The sequence below is a fragment of the Pteropus medius genome, unplaced genomic scaffold (genome assembly GCF_902729225.1).
Source record: "Pteropus medius unplaced genomic scaffold, Ma_sr-lr_union100, whole genome shotgun sequence".
Taxonomy (NCBI): Eukaryota; Metazoa; Chordata; class Mammalia; order Chiroptera; family Pteropodidae; genus Pteropus; species Pteropus medius.
The window spans coordinates 783,350-803,964 of NW_024355206.1; the positions used below are offsets into that span (position 1 = coordinate 783,350).

The 20,615-nt window shown below is 40.7% G+C and overlaps 1 protein-coding gene across 13 annotated transcripts in view; it reads left to right on the forward strand.

Moving 5' to 3' along the window:
* The window catches only part of AKAP13 (A-kinase anchoring protein 13), a 233,549-nt gene that overhangs the window by 167,637 nt on the left and 45,297 nt on the right, over positions 1-20,615 (forward strand). For 9 of the 13 annotated variants that reach the window (XM_039858438.1, XM_039858432.1, XM_039858434.1 and 6 more), the window contains 6 exons: positions 1,655-2,025; positions 4,205-4,258; positions 7,171-7,236; positions 9,053-9,245; positions 11,483-11,591; positions 19,798-19,840. In XM_039858438.1, coding sequence (XP_039714372.1) covers positions 1,655-2,025; positions 4,205-4,258; positions 7,171-7,236; positions 9,053-9,245; positions 11,483-11,591; positions 19,798-19,840 — 836 coding nt within the window. The remainder of the gene's footprint in view (positions 1-1,654; positions 2,026-4,204; positions 4,259-7,170; positions 7,237-9,052; positions 9,246-11,482; positions 11,592-19,797; positions 19,841-20,615) is intronic. The other 4 variants (XM_039858437.1, XM_039858444.1, XM_039858443.1 and 1 more) reach the window with 2 other exon arrangements.

A 20,615-nucleotide genomic window follows, 5' to 3' on the forward strand; every position in this document is an offset into this window, starting at 1 on the left:
ACCTCATTTTAATTACACTTGCACAGACCCAACTTCCAAGTAATGGCGACCATGCACATTTTCCCTCCCTGTGCAGAAGAAGCTCTTCAGGATGCTCAGGTCATTCTTCACTAACTTGAAAAGAATAGTCGATGACTTCATTTTAAAATAAGACCCACCCTGTTTTAAAATCGGCGTGGTAAAACATACAGCTATTGTATTTTACAGTGTGGCCCAGAGAACCGGACCTTTATAATACTGACTTTGAGATCATATCCTTAAAAGGGTTTTCAAAAGGTGATAAAGATAGAACAGGGCCCTTTCAGTTGAAATCAACTAGGGTCCAAGTCTTGCTTCTGCTGCCTGTGTACTTGGGAGAGCCCCCTAGACAATGGGGACCTCAGTCCTGTCTGTCCAGTGATCCCCCAGCATTTTCTCTCTCGGTCTCATTCTTCACGAATCATTTAGAGAGCGAGTAACCTAGGAAACTGGAGTCTACAGAGTTGGGGCGGGAGAGGGACTCAGGAGCTGGTGAGACCAGCCCGTAAGGTGTAAAAATGATTTTTGGAAGGTAGCGTGCTTTTGAAGTAGTATGTTAGATATTTGAAGAGATTCTCCTAGTTGAGGATTTGCTTTCTGTTCCAAAACTAAAAGGGCTTATTAGTTCTCATTGTTCAAATCTTTCTTAAGGAACTATTAAGTTTCTTCACTCTTAATTAAAATTTTGAGCAGACTGTGAAGAAGGAAAAAAAAAATCACAGAATGCCTTTCTCTTTTCTCTGCTCCCTGTCCTATCAGGATTCAGGGTAAAGATATCAGGACAGTGCAGTGCCCACATCTGTAACTAGAAGTGTGAGCATGCATCTTTCAGACACTTTCACTTTGGGAGAAATTTATCTTTTGGATGCCATGGAGCTCATCATTCCATCATCCATCAAATTATGTGTTCTGGTGTCTTTCAGCAAAATAGGGAATGTCAGGCTGCTGAGATCAGAACCGCATGGTCCCCACTTGGCTTTGGAGGGCGTCCAGGGAAAAGGGCGTGTTGCTTTATCAAGCACTCTGCTGCCAGGGCTGATAGTCTTATGCACAGTTTGGCTCGACAACAGTCAGCCAGTTCTCAGTGAAATAAAGAAAAAGAATAGATTTCTTTCATTTGGGTATTTGTGGCCAGAACTTGGGCATTTGTGGCAGACTTTAGTGTGGTCATAAACTACTTGACATTTTTCAAATGGCTACTAAAAACAATCACAGACTTCCTTTTGGAATAGTAACTTCAGGACATCATTCTTGTAGCCAAACAGACACCCTTGTTTTTAGTTAAAGCTTGTGAAAACAATTAAACTTAGTATGATACGGATTTGCAGTTTCCATGTAGCAGAAGCCCCAGGAGACATGGGCTCCCTTCATTTCGGTTGATAGTACTGACTGAAAGAACTCACTTGACTAAGACTTTTCTCCTCTATTAGGCAGGAAAAATCATGTACTTCTAGTCTGTACCTCTAGAAGGAGGGTAGAAAGGGCATAAACTAGATTATACCTTTGCGGGAGGCTCTTTGAATCCAGTTGTGATCTTGCCCACTGCACCCACCCCATGGCGGCTGACTTGATCAGCAATTAGAGGCTGTCTGCCTGGTCCTGCTTTTCAACCACATGTGCTTTCTCTGCATTACAGCCCGAGGAAGAGCAGTCGGTCTGTGATACCACTGGATCCAGTTCTTCCACCGATGACACAGCATCTTTGGATCGACATTCTTCTCATGGCAGTGACGTGTCCCTCCCCCAGATTTCGAATCTGAACAGGTCTCGAGATCAGCAGTGTCTCGATGGCTTCTACAGCCCTGGGATGGGAGCCGAGGGTCGAGAGACTGAGAGTGAACCTGCTGGCCCAGGCGAAGCGGAAGAGGAGGAGATGGACAGCATCACGGACGTGCCTACCAGCTGCTCTGTCCTGAGGGGCTCTATGCGCTCTCTGTCCCCTTTCCGGAGGCACAGCTGGGGTCCAGGGAAGAATGCAGCCAGTGATGGAGAAATGAACCAGCGGAGGTGAGATGGCAGGCTGCTTGTTTAATCTCTCGGTGTCTGCTTGTTTTTGAGAAGTTTCTGATTTGGGATTATTGTTGGTAAGAGATTCGAGGACACACCATGGTATAGAAGAACAGAATAGGCTTTGGAGTCAGGAAAACCTGTGTCATATGCCAGCTCCAGACCTTAGCATGTAGATAACCTTGGGCAAGGTGCTTGACCCCTCTGAGCTTTAATTTTCTCATCTGGAAAATACCTGCCTTTCAGATATTTGTAATAAATAAATATTACAAGTGAAATGTGTCTGTCACATAGAAGGTGTTTAATAAATGGTAACATTTGTTCAGGCCAGTTTTGTTAATGAAAATCATAGATTAGAAATATTGGAGGGAATAGTTTGTCAACGTCAATTTAAGACATGAGCATGAAATCTCAGTCTGAACACATCTAAGTTTTTGAAGTGCGTCCCGGGAATTGCCATCTCTTTCCAGTGCAGGAAGTTCTGATAAAGTCTAAATTATCAGTATTTAATCCTTAAGAGGACACAGGAATCATTGACTGTCGTTAAGACAAGGTGGACGTGGCTTCTGGTCATGGGCTGCTGGATGAATTTAAGCAGGTGGTTTTAGCTCTGAAGAGCATGCAGCATGACACCTCCTATATGCACAAAGGTGTGCTTACTCCAAAGCCACCTTCTTAACGAGGAAATCAGCTAAGGGAGGAGGCTGGCAGTTGTTTCAAAACAATTGATGTTGACAGCCTCACTGGAGCAGTTACTGTTTATTTTTAAAAATCCTTGACCTCCTTATAACATTGTGGCTCTGATTTCATAGCTGAGTAAAGTACATGTAATCTGGTCACACTGGTCACTCATCCTTTTATTCAGCCAACATTTAGTGAGCACCCACTGCATGCCAGGCATTTCCAGGTTCTGGAGACCCCGAGGTGAACGAGGCCAAGTCCATGCTTTTGTGGAGCTCCCACTACAACCTTATACGTTCCTAGTCTGCCACTTTTCAGACTTCCTTTAATGACACATCATCTTAGGTGATTTTCCAGTCCTCTCCGTGACTCTGGTGATATTACCCCCATTTCTGCAGATGAGTCTGGTGCACATAGTTATATCATTTACCCACTAACCCAGGATCAGTAGAGTCTCCTAGTCAAATGCTCTTTGTCCAATTCCGTATTAGTGTGGTGGTGTTCAGGATGCTAACCTTAAAAATAAGTACTTGCTTTATCTGCTGGTACATTTAAATACCTACATTTAAATACATTTAAATGTGGGTATACATTTAAATACCTACATTATATAAAAAATGATTTCTTAAAGCTTTCCTTCTCAGCTTTAGTCATGCTGTACTTTTTTTGTTTTTAAAGCATTTATACCAAAAGAAAAAAATAAGAATGGTTGGACGTGATCCTCAGAATTCTCTTCCTGAAGGGAAAGTAGTTTCTTGACAGGACATACTTGTCTTACATGATCAGCTTAGATGATCAGGACATACTTGACTTACATGATCCATGTCAAGAAACAAGGGTTTATTTTATATATAATCCATTTTTCTTTATAATCCACTGTGGATCCCTTTGCCACGACTTTGATTTCAGAGCTAAATGTGACTTTATGGATCATTTAACTCAGATGAGGAAATTGAAGCTCAGATTCCTTGATTTGCCCAAGATTACCTGGTGATCTTATGAACTGAACTTAGACTAGGACTCTGTATCACCTCAGTTATTTATATTTTCAACCTGTTAAAATGGCATCTCCTGTTTGAGCTTAGCATTAAGGATTGCCTAGCACCTCTGGAGATAGTGGAATGAAAGCCGGGCTTCACCGTAGTATTACCTACATATAGCGTAACCTGAAATTTAAAGTCTTAACCCATGTAAAGTTTTGAATGGCTTCCCCCTCCCCCCGCCCCCCGATCCTTTTACTTTTAATAATTTAATAAAACATTCTTTGCCTCCGATTAACTCCTTGGAACAAGGAGGGAGCGAAGTAGCCCCCCACAGAAATTGACAGGCCTTTTTGGTTCTGATAGCTTTCTTATTCCACATTCATTCATGCCCTTACTTCCTGTACTGTTTCTCTTTGGCCATTGTATCTCTTCCCAGTGTGATGTCTGTATGTTCCATGTGTTTGTATCCATTTTGTTTCACCTGGACACTGACCTCTTCCACCATTCATTTTCAGTTCAATGCGAGTTCTTGGGGATGTTGTCAGGAGACCTCCCATTCATAGGAGAAGGTACAGAGTTCACTAATCTGATGGACTAACCACGTTGCCTCTGAGCATATACTAACAAGCATCTCATTTTTCTGCTTATTCCATGATTAAACAGTGTCACGTCTGCTTCAGGCAAATACAATATAGGTACTTATTAGTTGATGATGTTTGTCAGTCAATATGAAATGTTTTCTGACTCTAAAGTATTTTCTAGTTTTATTTTTAAATATATATAGTTTTAAATATTTTTTCTATCTTGCACTTACTGGTATTTAGATCACTTTGTTTATAGGGTCTCCTCAACTTTATAATTCAAAGAAGTATTTACGTTGTGCATGTCTAATGGACTCTAGGAAGTACTTTTTCTTTCCAAAAAAATGGGGGAAGAACCAGAAATATGTGTGTGCTTGCGCACAGGCCCAGTATTTTCAACACCTTTTAAAATAATTTGCCGAAAGTCTTTATTTTTAGACTACCTGGCAGCTTCCTTGCCATTATTGAGGTAGTCATACATAAGCAAGAGACATTAGCTGATCTCTCAACAGACCTCTCAGTCTTCCAGGTCTTCAACTAGTAATGTCAAAACATTCCAGTAACTTAAAAGGAAGGGAGAAGGAGGTTTATTTTTATTTTTTTAAATCTAGAACTTCTTAAACCTGAAAACAAAGCCAAAGGACCATTAAATGATTTCCTCACTAACTGAGGAATCGAGAAAATTAGGATGCTCTCAAAAATATTCTGAGTTTTCAGCTATAAGGAAAGGGCAGTTTTTCTGCTACTGTAGGATCGTCTGCAACTCTCTGGACCCTTGGAAAAGCAATGTGTCCCCCTTTCCATCTCCCCGTTGCTCTTCATTTTCTTTATGCTAAATTTCATCCCGGTCGCACATCGTTACCATTTCTAAGAGGAAAGAGATGTTTAAGTTTGTAGAAGGAGATTATTTTTATGAATAATAATTTGGCAATGTGTATTCAGTTACTGATTAACCACATTCTGGGTTTAATAAGAATTTGGATATTGAGATTATAATACGCCTTTTTATTTACAGTTTGGGGATTTATAATCAAGTTAGTAATTTCAAAGAGTGGGCTTCCGAGTCTCGTGTGTGCTTGTAAACTGTATCGGGGCTCGCTTCTGCTCACACAAGTGAGTTGTGTAAGTCAGTTTACTAGAGATGTGCTTCAGCTGCGTATTTCTACCTTCTGCTTTTGCACTTGTAAGCTTTATACTATAAATTTCATCTGATTAAAATGTTTTACTATTTAAATTATTTTAAAATAATTAAAGATTTACTTTTAAGAGAGCCGTAGGGTACCTCTGGTACAGCAGCCCACCACCACCCTCCCTCCCCCCTATCCGTGAGGGATACGTCCCAAGACCCTAGATGGCATCAAGCTCTACGGATACTGCGATGCTTCCTATATGTGCAGACCTGTGATGAAATTTAGTTTACAAATTAGGCACAATAAGAGATTAACAACAACTAATAACAAAACAGAACAGTTAAAACAATGTCCTGTAACAGAAGTCACGTGAATGGCTTTGAGGCCCTCATTAAGTAAAATAAGAGTGACTTGAACATCAGCCCTCTGATACTGTGATAGTCTGATCACTGATATTGGCTACCGAGTGATTGACAGGTAGGGAACATACACAGGATAGAGAAGCTGGACAAAGGGATGATTTATGTCCCCGGCAGGATGGAGAAGGACTTGCATGATTACATCACCCGGCTTTAAAAACTTATGAAATATTTATTTCTGGAATTTTCCATATTCCAGACTGTGGGTAACTGAAACATCAGAAAGCAAAACCATGGACAAGGGGAGACGCCTGTGTTCAAGAAAGGTGGGGGTTTTGGAGTGTGCAGGTGTTCCCATTTGCAAGGTTCAGGACGGAGCTGGGTGGTTTTACTGCTGTCCCCCTTCTGGAAATAAAGGCATGTCACTTAGAACTTTAAGGCCTATCAGTATACTTTTTAAATGATAACTTTTGTTAATCAAAAATCCTGAAGTACTGATACAGTTTCCTTTATGGAGTTAGTGATATTTCAAATTGGTTATTTTTGAGTTACATTTACTTAGCATTTCCAACCCCAGATTTTCTGTCCCTGATGCTCAAGAATAAATATCAGTACTCAGGTAATCAAGAAAGTAGATGAGCAAATTAAATTTTTTTTTAATCTTGTGGGGAAAATGGATTTAAACCTAAAATTAAAAAAAACAACAAAAAAACAAAAACCGATTTCTAATTCAGGTATCAGAATTTTTTTAAGAAAGAAAATAAGTCCCTTCATTATGAAAATGCAGGGAAATGTGACTATTGTTAGATGCTTTATCTTTAGCAGAAGAGCTTGGTTAGTCGGGTTTGAAGATGGATGTGAGTGTTGATTATCTGTATTATGAAAGATTTATGAATTGTCTGCCTTAGATGGAGCCTTAATGGAAACACATGGAAAAAACCTGATTACATAGGCAGCCTACCCCAGCGTAGCCTGTCTTTGTTCCTTTTAGTTAGGGCTTAGAGATGCTGCGGTGAGGAGGATGTGGTGGAGTGGGATGTATGGAGAGATTGTTCCCAATAGTGGAGGTGGAAACACATCCCTGAGGAGGCCACAGGGAAAGGTGGGCGCTCTGTTCAGCATTCGCTAGTATGAATTGGGCTTCTGATTGGACTCATTATCCTGTCAAGAGCCCACAGAGTCATTTACAACACATGATCTAAGTGAACATCAATAGAACAGTTTTAAGTTTCCATGGTTTTTATTGTAATCTTTTTCTAAATTCTAAATCAGTGTTACATTTCTAAATTTTTGATGTTTGTTTAAATCCATCTGCCTCTAACTATGCCCTTTCTTTTTCAATCCAATAACGCCATCCTTGTTTCCTCTTTTCTCCCTCCATTTCTATTTCTGCCTTTGATGTCATCCCCAGTATGAGCTGGTGTCCCTCTGGTGTGCAATACTCTGCTGCCCTGAGTGCTGACTTTAATTACAGAAGGTATGGTATTATTACGTGTCCAGCCACCAAGCGGGGATCACAAAATATGGCACTGGGGCTTTTGGCTTGGAGCTGGCTTCTCTGTGGCTGGAGTGCATATGGCAGCCTGCTTTGTTTGTGAGCACAGTGTTCAGTTGCCTCTGCTATTGGCGTCATTAATCCAATTGAGAGAGTACAGCCTAGAAGTTGGATGGTGTACCCTGATGCATCCTGTTTGTCTCAAGTGGCTGTAGATTTGGTGTTTTCTGCAGACTTGTCTCCATGGTATGGTACACCGCTTCTCTCTCTGTTTTGGTCTGCCCTAAATCTCAGATCCTAGAAATTCCCCCATCCTGAGGAATCCAGTGACGGAAGCAAGGCAGCTCATGAGATGCACTTATTTCTATTAACTTCCAAATCCACTAGTTGCCTTAGATTCTAATTTACAGACTCCTTGTTCTATGTTCTTCTCTTAACTCAGCAGCCAGATTTAATTACTGAAACATTTTCAGGATTCAGTTTTGTGGTAAGCATAGATCTGGTTTTCTCAGGCTTTACAAGTAATTCACAATAGAAAACTAAATTTCTTCATTGGCCTGTCTGCTTATCCCTGGTATTAAAAAGGACTTTACAGAGATTTACTTATAGTTAGTCATGATTTCTGTTGTCATATTGAAATAAGAAAAACAAAATCCATTGTTTAATTTACCCACTAGAAAACAGAGGCATATGGTTTCAGTTCATAGTGAGTAAATTTGCAAAACAACAAAAAAAAGCAAATATAAGCCCTTATAGACTGGCGTTGGTGAATTATTTGTAGTAATTAACTGTACAATTTGAGCATAAATAACTAAATAGCTTCAGTGTTCCTCCAGATGGAATTCAGCTGCTCATAACTGAATACATGGTCACCTACAGCTGCATTTTTAAATTTTGCTTATTTTAAAGAAGATTCCACTGCAATTGTAATAGATGTGAATTATTCTTGCTAGCAACCCCAAGGAATTTTAGAGACTAACCTCTCTGTAGCCACCTGCTTACAGAAAATGCTTTTTACTCTGCAAACCACAGAATTCTTCATTCCAAGGGTCCCGTTCTGGATACCAAACCTTAAGTTTGCCTTTTTTTCCCTTCCCTTTTGTCAATATCAGGACAAAAACCTAAAACTCAGACTTAGTAGCTTTTCAGCTTTTGTTCTTTAAGGTGTCCAGTGTGCCTGTCTGCAACTAACAGTTCTCAGGAAACCTGTTGAGCAGTTGTCGGCTGGCCAGGTGTGCACAGAGGCTAACACTCATAAGTAGCACTGGGTTTTCTGGGGCAGATGCATACCTGCAAAGTTAAAAAGCTCAGCTGGGCTGTAGTTGAGCATCAACCTATAAAGGTCCACTTAATGGATGCAGGACAAGTCTGAGTTTCCCTGGTTTGCCTTTGAAAGTTACTTATGCTCATGTTTTCTCTGTGCCATTTAATTCTTGGGCATTAGCAGAGTCGGACTCTGGCAAAGATCAAGGGAAAGCACAAATAAAAGATTAACAAGGTAATATGGTCTGTCCATATGGTATATTGGAAAAAAAAAATAAAAAATGGCCTTAAATGGTTCAACACTTGAATGAGTTGAGTGGGGTAAGATAAGCTAAGTGCACTGCTCTTTCCCAGCATACCAAGACCTGTGAGAGGAAAGGTAGGTGCTGGTCATTTGTGCTGTGCCCTTGTAGACACTTTTGCTAAGTGACACAGAGAAATAATATACAAGCAAGGGAGAGACCCTTAGAGGAATTTCGTTCCCTCTTTCCTTTCCGAAACTCAAATAGAATGAACTTCTATGCTCTCTGTTCAGTTTCAGTCTGGAAGGCTTGACAGGAGGGGCTGATGTCGGAAACAAGCCATCCTCATCTCTAGACGGAAACTCTGTAAACAACAAAGAACTCAGGCACCCTTTCAGTGGTGAGGAACGGGGTGACTCTCTGGTGTCACTCTCAGAAGAGGATCTGGAAGCAGACCAGAGAGAACATAGGATGTTTGCTCAGCAGGTAAGGTTGAAATGCATATATGTTGTTAATTTAGAAAAAAATTAATTTCCCTAAATATGTCCTCATCTTAAGAACAAAGAAGGCAATCATATCTACTAGTAATCATGTCACTAAGTAATCGTATCACTAAGTAATCATAGTGCTTTATATTAATATATTACTTATAATGTATTAATATTACTTAATATAAAGCACTAGTAGATATGATTACTTACCTATTATATCCTCAGTCCAGCACAGAGCATGTTCTTCATATTTAAACTAAAGAATATTGTTAATCTGCGTAGATTTAAATATTTCATCAAAGCAACCTTGTTTAATTAAGAAAGTAGCCGGGATGTTAAACTGAGTTTGCCCTTCTTATCTCAGGGTTTCTTCTTCCACCCCAGGAGTAAAACGAGTCTTGAAGTGTGTTACATGCCATTATTAAATTTCCCCGTTCTTAAGAACATATCCCAAGTTTCTCCTTCGTGGAAAAACAAAAGTCTCATTCTTAGTCTCATCACATTGTCTAGGAAACAACTATTTATTCTCTCCGCTTACTGCCAGAATTCTTGAGAGAACATCTACACTCCCTGACTTATTGTTCTCACCCCCTAATGATCTCGTAATGTCCACCACTGTCACTCTCTGGAAATGCCTCTCTTGAAGGTCATGGATTTCCTTGTCTACCAAATGAAGTGACTTTTTTAAGTTCTCATCTTCTCAAGCCCTTCATTGTCACCACTTGTGACAGTCCCTTAAGGAGTTTTTGAATTGAGAATTTGAATTATGTGCTTTTACAGCATCTTATCCTACACCTAGCCATCTTTCCTCCTCTTAGGGAAAGGAGACTCTGAACTAATTTCTGAGGATTCCAAGACATATCCAAATGGAACGTTTCTAACTAAACAAAGTTAAACACCTGTCTTTGAATAGGCGACTGTAGTTTTAGGTAGAAATATAATGAAATATTTCTACTTAAGCAAACAAAAATGTTAAACTACCTGTACTTTGAATAGGTGACTGAGGCTTTGTATAGAAATTTAATTTTTATTACATCCTACTGCGTAGCAATAATGTGACCAGATGTAAATTTGGCGCCAAAGGCTTCCTTTAGTAATGAATGTATCTCTTACAGTCTTGCGAAGGCCTTAGAGAATTTAGGCCTAATGAAAGTCAGATTGAAGGCTTAAAGGGATATTGCTGTGCTCCACCTTGGAACTCTGCTCACCCAGAGTTTTTTATCTTGTGTGCAACTTCAGAGCCTGCATTTAAGCTGCTTGTATCTCTGATCTGGATTAGTTGCCTGCAGCCAACTTCCTGTTGAAAGTCTCTGCCTTTCCCTGAGGTCATTTTTCAGACCTCACAGTTGTATTTGAAACATAGCAACTGCTCCTCAGACTCCATGGTTACACACAAAACAAGCTCCAAATAATCAGAAGTCTTTGGTGCAGTTGTGTTGAGTGTATGCTAGTAAGGAATTTTCATTGCTTCCCTGTCAACCTGTTCAAGTCAGGAGGCAGACTTCAGCCTCCTATGAAGGGAAGGGATTTATCTGAGCAGAACAGACTCTCACAGCACCAGAAGTGTGCTAACAAACACTGGATGACTGTCTTTCAGGGGTACTGTGGCAGGAACCTGGGCCGCATTACATGCCCTTGAAAAGCCACTGTGAATTTACCGAGGGAGTTGTCAAATTTCAGTCACCCTCATGTACAAGCAGTCTAATATTAGAAGAGGAAATGAAAGAGATTTTGGCTTCTTTCCAGACACACAGCTGCCTTGCTTGTGATCTCAAAACACTTTTCACTTGCATTTGTTTCTAACTCTTTAAGATCAGAATAATGTTACTGTGTCTCTAGAAGAGGTATTTAAGTGTTTTTCAAAGAACAAGAACTATATGTAGTTTGATATTTCTAGTTAAATTATTTTGATCCAATTATGCATTCGGAAGATATTAAGTGTGTACTAAGTAGGAAATGTCATTAGGGATTGTGAGGGCTACAGAACCACTGTAAAGGATGGCTGCTCTAGCCCCGTTTCACTGATGAGAAAATGGAGGCTCCGAAAAGCTAAGTAACTGCAGTAGTCCAGCAGCTGTTCACTTCCAGCGCCAGGGCAGACTTGGATCCAAGTCTGTGTGACTGCGGAGCCTCCCTTGTCCCCTGGGCTGGGTCACAGTGTAGAGTTTGTGCTTATCTAGAAGTATGGGAGCGTGTGGTTAGAACCTGTTCTCTACTTTTTTTACTTTACAGACATGTCACAGATCTAAGCAACAGGGATTTAATTACTGTACATCAGCCATTTCGTCTCCACTGACAAAATCCATCTCATTAATGACAATCAGCCATCCTGGGTTGGACAGTGAGTATACTACTATTTGTTTTTAATTAAATATATTTTAAACACTTTTCCTGTCATTTTTCTCACTTTAAGACACTATAACATTGCTGTCCAGAATGTCTTTGCCTCTTCCTCTTAATGGATGACTCTTCACTTAACCAGAAAAAGATGAGAGTTCAGTATTGTGATCCTCCTCTCCTTAACTACATAAAAATCTCCTTAGTACATTTAATATGTTATATTTTGGGGCCTAAACCTGACACATTTTTTAAAACTTTATTTTGAAATAATTTTAGACTTTAAAATTAGTTGCAGAATTTATGCAAAGAATTACCATATATTCTTCACCCAGAGTCCCCACATGTTATCATAACACTTGCTTTTATCAGTCTCTCTCTCTCTCTCTGTCACTTCCCGTAAAGTATTTTTCTAAAACACTTGAGAGAAAGTTAAAAATAATGCTCTTATGTCTCAAAGAAACTCTCACGTGACCGCAGTATAATTATTCAAATTTTATCCAGTATTAATTTCCTGAGCTCTTCAAAAATGTCGAGCTCGTGAAAGACAAAGACTGAGATACAGAGATTTAGTTGAGTGCCAAGAGGATTACATCCAAAAGTGATTAATGCAACTACATGCAAATTCATGGTCCATTGGCTATGAAAATTATATAGAGATGTCTGGCATCCATAAGCACAGGGTGTTTGTGAATGAAAGATGCTCAAACACGTATTTGCATTTGATCCAGATGTTTGCCACAGAAAGCCAGTTTGTTCCTTGAGAAACCTCACGTTTTTTTTATTTTTAAAATACTGATTTTTTTTTTTCATGAGTTGTTGGCATTGTGAGATATCGATATAAAGATTTACATTCTCATCAAAAGTGGAGTGATACATTATAGGAGGGGTCCCCAACCCCCAGGCTGCGGACTGGTACTGGTCTGTGGCCCATTAGGAACTGGGCCGCACAGCGGGAGGTGAGCAGCCTCTAGGCAGCGAAGCTTCATCTGTATCTGCAGCCGCTCCCCAGCGCTAGTAGCATCACCGCCTCAGCTCTGCCTCAGATCACCAGGCATTAGGTTCTCATAGGAGCACCGGTCCCTGGTGCCACAAAGGGTAGGGACCGCTGCTTTATATTCTTTGCTGAAAAGACCATGTGTTCAGGAGGCTGAAGCAAAGGGAATAAATAAACTCCTATTTCTGGTGTTTCCTTATTGTCCCTTGATAAAACTCATGTTAAAATAGTTAGGGACTAAGGGATGTTCTGTCTCAGTCCCAATTCATGGTTTATCGGAGGCCTACTCTTTAATTTCCACAGTAGAATTAAGGTATGATGGCTGATTCTATTAACTTTGGCCTCATTTTCATATGATTAATACTTGAAATACAGATCTGGCCTGTTGGACTAAAGGTGCCTAATGGGAACTTAATCTCAGAAATACAGATATAACAGAAATAGCCTTTTCCTGCTTCTTTTTGGGGTTGGGTTTTGTTCTGATTTGGCTTTGGGTGACAGCTTTTGCTGGGATAGGGTTAGGGTTTATTCTCATTTATAATGTACACTTTATGCAGGTTCGAATGGTTTGGTTAGGTTGTAAATTCATTAAGTAGCCCCACTTACTACCCTAAGTTACCCTACACTATAATTGAAAGACAGTCAACTCCAATTATGCCAGTTCTCCTTAGTCCTTCCCCTTATACTGTTAATATTTCCCCATTGTATTTTTTATTTTGCACTAGAAAGATGATAAATTTTTTTTGCAGATGTAAGCATTCTGGCTGTTGAATACAAGAGTAAATCTTCTTTCTCATGTGCTAATATTTAGCACAGGATAACTAGATGGTTCTTGAGTTGCCACATACTCAAATCTTCAGTTCCAGATCGCTTACATGCCACATGGTTCATCTTTGGTCGTGGTCTTTCCATGAAAGTATCGTTATTTTAAAGCCTGAAGTGTATGGTAGACTTCAGATATTTTAACTAATGTTTTATCGTAAACACACTTAGGGGCTATGCGACCTTGGGCTAGATAGTGAAACTCTGCCTCAAACTTAAGCTATTAACCAGGGATAAATAATAATGCGATAAGGTTTAAATGTGAATTTACTTAGTCTTTAGCATGTTTCCTGGCTTAAAATAAGCATCCATATCGCTACGGGGTGATACGGATGCTTATTTTAAGCCAGGAAACATGCTAAACATGTGCCACGTCCACTGTTCTGTGACCGGAATTTAAACGATGTTCAGGAAACCAGGACACTGTGCCTCGTGGCCTTTCAGTGGCTGTGTTTTATGAGCGGACTCGTGTAGGAACAAAATACTTTGAAAAATCGACCTCTTTCCATCTCTTATCTTTGCCCCATCTCTTCTTTTAAAGAAGTTAGCGGCTTCTACCACAGTATTTGTTGACGGTTCGCATTTGAGCATTTCTGAAAAGGTCCAGCCACTGAGCTGTTGACTCTCGTGGGGTCACTTGCTGGATTAGGAAAACAGGCAGACTCCTGGCATTGTTTCTAAGCTGGAATGTGTCTCAGAAATCCATTGGTGTAGAGGAAAATACTGAGTGAAAACATTTTTGTGTCATTTTCTGGGGTGGAAAGTGGACAGGCGGCAGCTCACTGAGGAACCACAGTGGTGAGAAAGCTCCCTAACTCACGTCTTAGATTTGCTCTGTGGTCGAAAGGCACGTGGTGGCTGCATCGTGCCGGCTCGTTGACAGAGAATCGGAGTGGCGCTGACGCTGCCTCTGTCGTGGGCAGCGCGCCGGGCGGACGGCCCTCGGGGGGCGCGCTCCAGGGCGTGCGTCTGTAGCATTTCTCCTCTTGCATCAGAGGAGACCAGCCTGCCAGGAGACTTAGATCTGTTTCTTGATAGAACTTAACAATAAACTTCATTTTTGCTATATAGAATAATTCAGTTTTCAAACTTTTCGTTGCTTGCACCCAGGAGATGCCTACACATGGCAGAGAACTGCTGGCTGTGTCCCTGGAAGAGTTCCAGGCACCTAGGTGGTGGCCTCATTGAGAGAACTATACCCATCAGATGTTTCAACCCCACAGGCTCTTCATGCAATTTCATTGTCCCCTTTATGTTGCGAGGTTTGTTATCACAAAGAACGGTGTTCACAAGTGGCACGTGTCCTGGGATCATTCTTACACCTTCACTCCTGGTGTGTAAATAGGCCACGCCTGGATGGAAACACCAGCCATCATGGAATAGCTTGCATGAGACTATGAAGTCGGTCTGGAGAACCGAATCGTGCCATTGACATACATAATATGCACATAAAAATCCATGTGACCAAAGGTCAGGCTGCACCTCTGCACAGTTAGGCATTGGTGCTGATGATACTCGATCTCTGCTTATTTTCTTTCTCTCTCTAACCGTGGACAGTGGGATGGGAATTTTTTGGAATACATGTATTTTATAGTAGTTCTATTTGGAGAAGATAACATGGACAAATGCATTGGAACAAAAATGTAGTCAGGAAAACAGACTTTTTATATTGGTCTTTTGATTAAATTGCAAGGCTAGAATATATGCATAGTTAGTAAGTGTGTGTATATCTTATATACATACACACATACATATTTTAATTTGGGGTGAAGTAATAGCAGAGTTGGATACTGAAAGAAAACTAGGAATTTGCTATGTGACTTAGTATGTGGAAAGCAAGGCTGAGGGATTTGGGCTTATCTGCGGCCAGTGGAGTGATTTAAGTAGATTAAATCGATCGATGAATTGATTCAGACACTTCATAGAGACCGCGCTGAAGATCCTTTTGGGGAAGAGAGGCTGGTAGAGGAAGCCCGTTGCAGAATTCAAATGAGAGCTGTTGGTGGCCTGAACCAGGGTCTAGAGCAGTGGCAGTAGGGGAGAAGCTGATGTTCAGAGAATTCTAGCAAAGTAAGTCGGAAGGACTGAGTGAGGTGTGATGCAGGGATTCGAGGGCGGTGCCTAGGGTTCCGTTTTGAATAGTTAGTTACCACTGACCAAGTGGAAACTGGAGGAGGAGGAGCAGGTCCCGGCGAAGAGCTGGGTTTACTTATGTCCTTGTTCGGTTTGAGCTGCCTGTGGGACACCCACCCACCGGTGAGCAGTCAGATGAATGAGTTTGGAGCCCAAAGGAGAGATCTGACTTGAAGATAGAAAGTTGTGAGTCCCCAGTGTATAGCAGATGCAGATTACACTGTACGAGGTGGGAGTAAATGGGGAGACTTGGGGTGAGGGAGAAGAGGTGAGGGATGCTGCTACTCCAGATGCTTTCACTTTGAAGGGAAAAACCTCCACCTATGAATAATGACCATTAGAAAGAATTTACCTTTTGTTTTCATAATCTAACAAGCACACATTGGTTGGGTGAATATTTTTAAGCTTATTAGAATTCTGCATAATCAAAAATAAAAGTGAAAGTATGCATGCATTACAAGGTTCACCAGTACAGCCTTTCTGGGCACCTGCAGGCCAGTGACATTACTGTGTTCCTCGTGGGCTCGAGGCGCCTTTTACTTTCTCCCGGTGTAGTCTGTGCCTATTCTAACGTCTCCTGTCGACCCACCTCTCAGCTCGGCAGCAGCCGCAGCCCGCCAGGCGGACCTCCTTCTCCGTCAGCGTCTCCCCGCTCCTCCTCAAGTCTAAAGCTCTCTTTTCCCTTGGCTCTTCCCATCCCAGCGATGAGGAGGAGGAGACGCCCTGTAAGTAAGCAACGTTGGTGTCCAGTGGCTGCTCTCCAGGGTCTGACCAGCACTGACAGTGCTATGTAGGCTTGGCGCTTGGGGACTTTTATCCCCTGCATGCCATCATTTCTAAACCGTTTGTCTTTGTGCTTTGCTTTGAAATTAGTTTGGTAAAACAGTTGTCTTCTGTACACCACCTACACCGATTAACCCAGTGGCCAGATTCCAGTGCATGAGGTATCATCCCAGGACACAGATGTCTTCAGAGGCAAAAGGGACATGTTGCCATCCCACCTGGTACCTTTTGTAAAACTGAGCACTGATTTAATAAAACTTTGCATTTGATGATGTAATTTTCATTTTTCCTTGTCCACTTATTGTCTCATGGAGCAGATGTCCACCTGTGATATTTAAAAGTTAATGATAAACTTTTGACTTCTCACCTTTTCCTCCTGTTTTCTCTCCTTTGGAACTTTTATTTTTCTGTCTTTTACTGCACTGTAGGTTTCAGATTAATATATCATTACTTGATAATGCCTAGTTAATAAACTTTACCAAGGCATCAATTTTAGTAAACCTGGAAAGGAAATGAATCCCCCTTTTCATGAAATCAGTTTTCAATTTTGTACGATTTCTATAGTATTCCAGGATTGTTGTTTTTAATGGAAAAAGCATTTCTAATATAAAGTTAAATAACGAATTGTCTTCGTTTTATATAGTGCGAGTCATGGGCAGTTAAGCATCCGTGCTACTGAGCGCCCTGAGTCCCCACTGCTGCTGACCTGAAGTTTCAGCAGTATTTAGTTATTTAATATTTAAATATTAACGTTTAATATCTTCATAATTTTGAACTCAGGGTGACTTTCTGCATTGTTCTTAAAAGATAGTGACTTAGGTGCATAACACAGAGGTCAGGTAATTTTCTTTAAGTGGAGGTAGTTCAGTAGTTTTTCACAATTAAAAGATGTTTGGTAAAAAAAAAAAAAAAAGGCAAACGACACCATATTCACTTTATACCATTTGTAATGGGGAAGTTGTAACGGTCCACTTTAACTCCGTTCAGAAGCTCTCCAGGCTGTGCAGAGTATTCGTGATGCCCTGGGAAGCAGCCGGGTCGCCATGGCGAGTGAGACAGCAGCCCCAGTCGTACTTCTGCCCCTGATGGACAGATATGACAGCCCCAGTTCTCAGTCCAGCAGGAAGCAGTCACAACAGTAGAGGAGCTTGAAGAAACCTTTGAATCAAGTATCCAGTATTCCTCAAAATGTACTCCTTCAACGCAGGAGTACCAGTGAGAATTATATTGGGGAGTCAGGGGAGAGGAAGAAACAGAAGGAGTTGGTTCAAGGCCAGATGTGGTTTAGGCAGGTTTCCAGTGGTAACGTGTGCAGAGTTAATGTCCCAGGCAGTGTTCAGTCTCTGTGTTTCCCAAACTTATTAACCAGGTAACTACAACATGTGCATGGCCATGTATAACATCTCGTGAGACTAGCGTTCCATGGACACACTTTGAAAAGTATTAAGCACATCCATCCAGAAGTTCCAGCCCTGGAATGTTAGTATAGTAGGTCTGCAGATTGTTTCATGTCTTTAGCAAAGGTCTAGTTGATATCTGCTATTTACCTGTACCAGTACTTCACAGGCTGACTTCAACGACAGCTTTCTTTGTTTTAGTCTGTAATTATATCACGGAAGTAACATTGGTTATTTTACACTCTTAGATGCTCTGAAAACCTGATGACACTTTAGGAATTTCAGAGGCATTGGTAAATTTAATCACTGTCTTCAGAACCACATCTAGTAAATGGTTTCATAGTAAAGAATTAAATCATAGTAAATGAATTAAATTTTTTTCAGCAGTGAAAAAGTTGGAAACCCTTATAGGACACATAGATTCTCCTAGTGCTAAATTATATATTTGTTCATCTCTTAATTTACTTGGCAAAAATCTACTGGGAGCCTATTCTTAGCCGGGCTCTGTGCTCGTTGGTATTTTTCTTCATTGTCGAATTTATTTTCAGTTTGTTCGTATTATTAGGGTGATAACTTACTAGGTGTTCACCGAAGTGTGCAACAGACCCAACAGCCTGGGAGAATTTATTGCTGCTCATAACAGTCAAGGCTCCTTTGGGTGGGAAAAGTTTTGAAGCCTTTGCTCTAAGCCATACTGTTTGGGGGTGTGTGTGTGTGTCTCTTTAAGTAAATTACGGCATCCTGAGGTTAAAAGCCTACATCATGCAGAACTGGGGGAGGGGGCAGATCTCAGATCTTATTTTTATATGCTCATCTTTCTCTCTCATCTGGCTGTTGTTGCCATGCATTCTTAGTGAAACGGAAGCACCCCAAATAGGTAAAAGAAAGCAGTCTAGGAAGCAGTCTTTTGAAGATTCAGAGTTCATTAAATGTCTTATGCATTGTTCTCACCTGTTGGCTACTTGCTTAGTAATAACTCCAGTTTTTGCATCTCTGTTCAGAATCTAGAACAGTTTGGGAATTAAAGAGTCTCAAACGCTGGTAATGTGGTAGTGGAACATCTTTAAATCTCTCTTACGAAAGGTTTACTGCCAGTCATCTCAGAGATCCTGGAAACCAAACTCAAGGAGAAAGGTGGTTTTTTGTTCACATTATAATAATAGTTATACTAAGCAACCTTTGTCTCTCCGAAATCAGACACAGAAAGTATTTCTATCCCTGATCTCCTAAAAATTAGAAACCATTTTTCATTGCGTGATTGAGGTCTTCCTCTAAAGTAACTCAAACTTGTACATACAGTAGATACAATAATAGTCGTGTCCTTTCTGTGTGTTCTACTTACTGTCTTGATAACTCAGCCCTAGATTTAGTTTTAACAACCTGCTTCAGCTTGTGGTCTGATAGTTGTGAAAGGAGGAGACCGTGTCTGCCCTCCTCGTTTTGTCAGCCTGGAGAAGAGCACCCTCGCATTTCACAGGTGAGGGAATGAAATCCGGAGAACTCACCCTAAATTAGCAACAGGGCCAAGACCTTCATAAGCCAGCTCGGGTGCTCCTTCCTAGTCACTCACCCATTTCCAGGAACACTCAGGACCGTATCAGATATACATTAGCTAGAGTTTTACAGTAAAAATACATGAAAGCAAGATCAACAGCATACAGAATGTGAAATTTAATTTCCTAGTTTGTATCCATTCTGTGACATCATCTCAGAAAGATGGCCTAAGGGAACTGAACATTTGATAAAAACAGGAATTAAACATATTTCATGTATGTTTGAACATTAGGAAAAAACCTTGGTTCGGAGTTTGATCAGTTATTTGAATCCTGGATTACTGTTTTCCCCTGCCCCAAGGAAAATTCACTCCCTATTGTTGCCTATTTCCAGTCCGATGTGAGGGTTTCACGTTTAATTTTTCCTTCTTCTAAACCCTTAGGAGGAGAAGGTGCCGTGCACTGGTTTTCAAATACTGTCTCTGCCTTATCTGTGTCACTGCAAATATTTTATACACCTGTCTGTTCTTGGCTGTAATCTTTTTGTTTGGTTCTAACGTTTTCTCTGCCATTTTTGTCTTCTAGGTTCACGGCCTTTCCACAGCACCAGTGCTAATCTGACGGAGAGGTACTATATAGTTACTTGTTATTCCTTTTCCCAAGGTAAAATCAAGGAAATCCAAAATGTCTTATGGCATTTAACTAAGTAAACTAAGTTAATTGAGCTCATTGGATTCTTTCTTGAGTGATAAATTTGGAATAATGGCTGGAAGTGGTTTGTAATGAAGGCTGTATCGTTTTTAAGTAAGGTCTTCACTGGTTTTCCACTTGTGTTCTTTACACTCTCCCAGTGGTGAAGGCGACTGATGGCACTCACGTGAGAAGACACCTCTGTTTGACTTGACGACCTTTTATATTCTTTGCTTATAGAGGTTTTTAATTCCTAAGTCTGATGATATTTTGTTTCATAATTTGTGTGTGTGATAGGTCCCCCCCTTATCCACGGGGAATATGTTCCAAGACCCCCAGTGGATGCCTGAAACCATGGATAGTACCAAACCCTATATATACTGTATTTTTCCCTGTACATACCTATCTGTGGTAGAGTTTAATTTGTAAATTAGGCACGGTACGAGATAACGATAATAGCGAATAAAAAATAGAACAATTATAATACTATATTGTAACAAAGGTTATGCGGATGTGGTCTTTCTCAAAATCTCTTATTGTACTGGACTCACTCTTCTGTGACAGCATGAGATGATACAATGCCTAGATGATGAGGTGAATGACGTAGACATTGTGACAAAGCATTGGGCTACTGTTAGGGTTAGGCAGGCATTGAGATACCAAGATAGTCGGATAACTGAGAAGGCTACTAAGTGACTGGCAGGGAGCCTGTA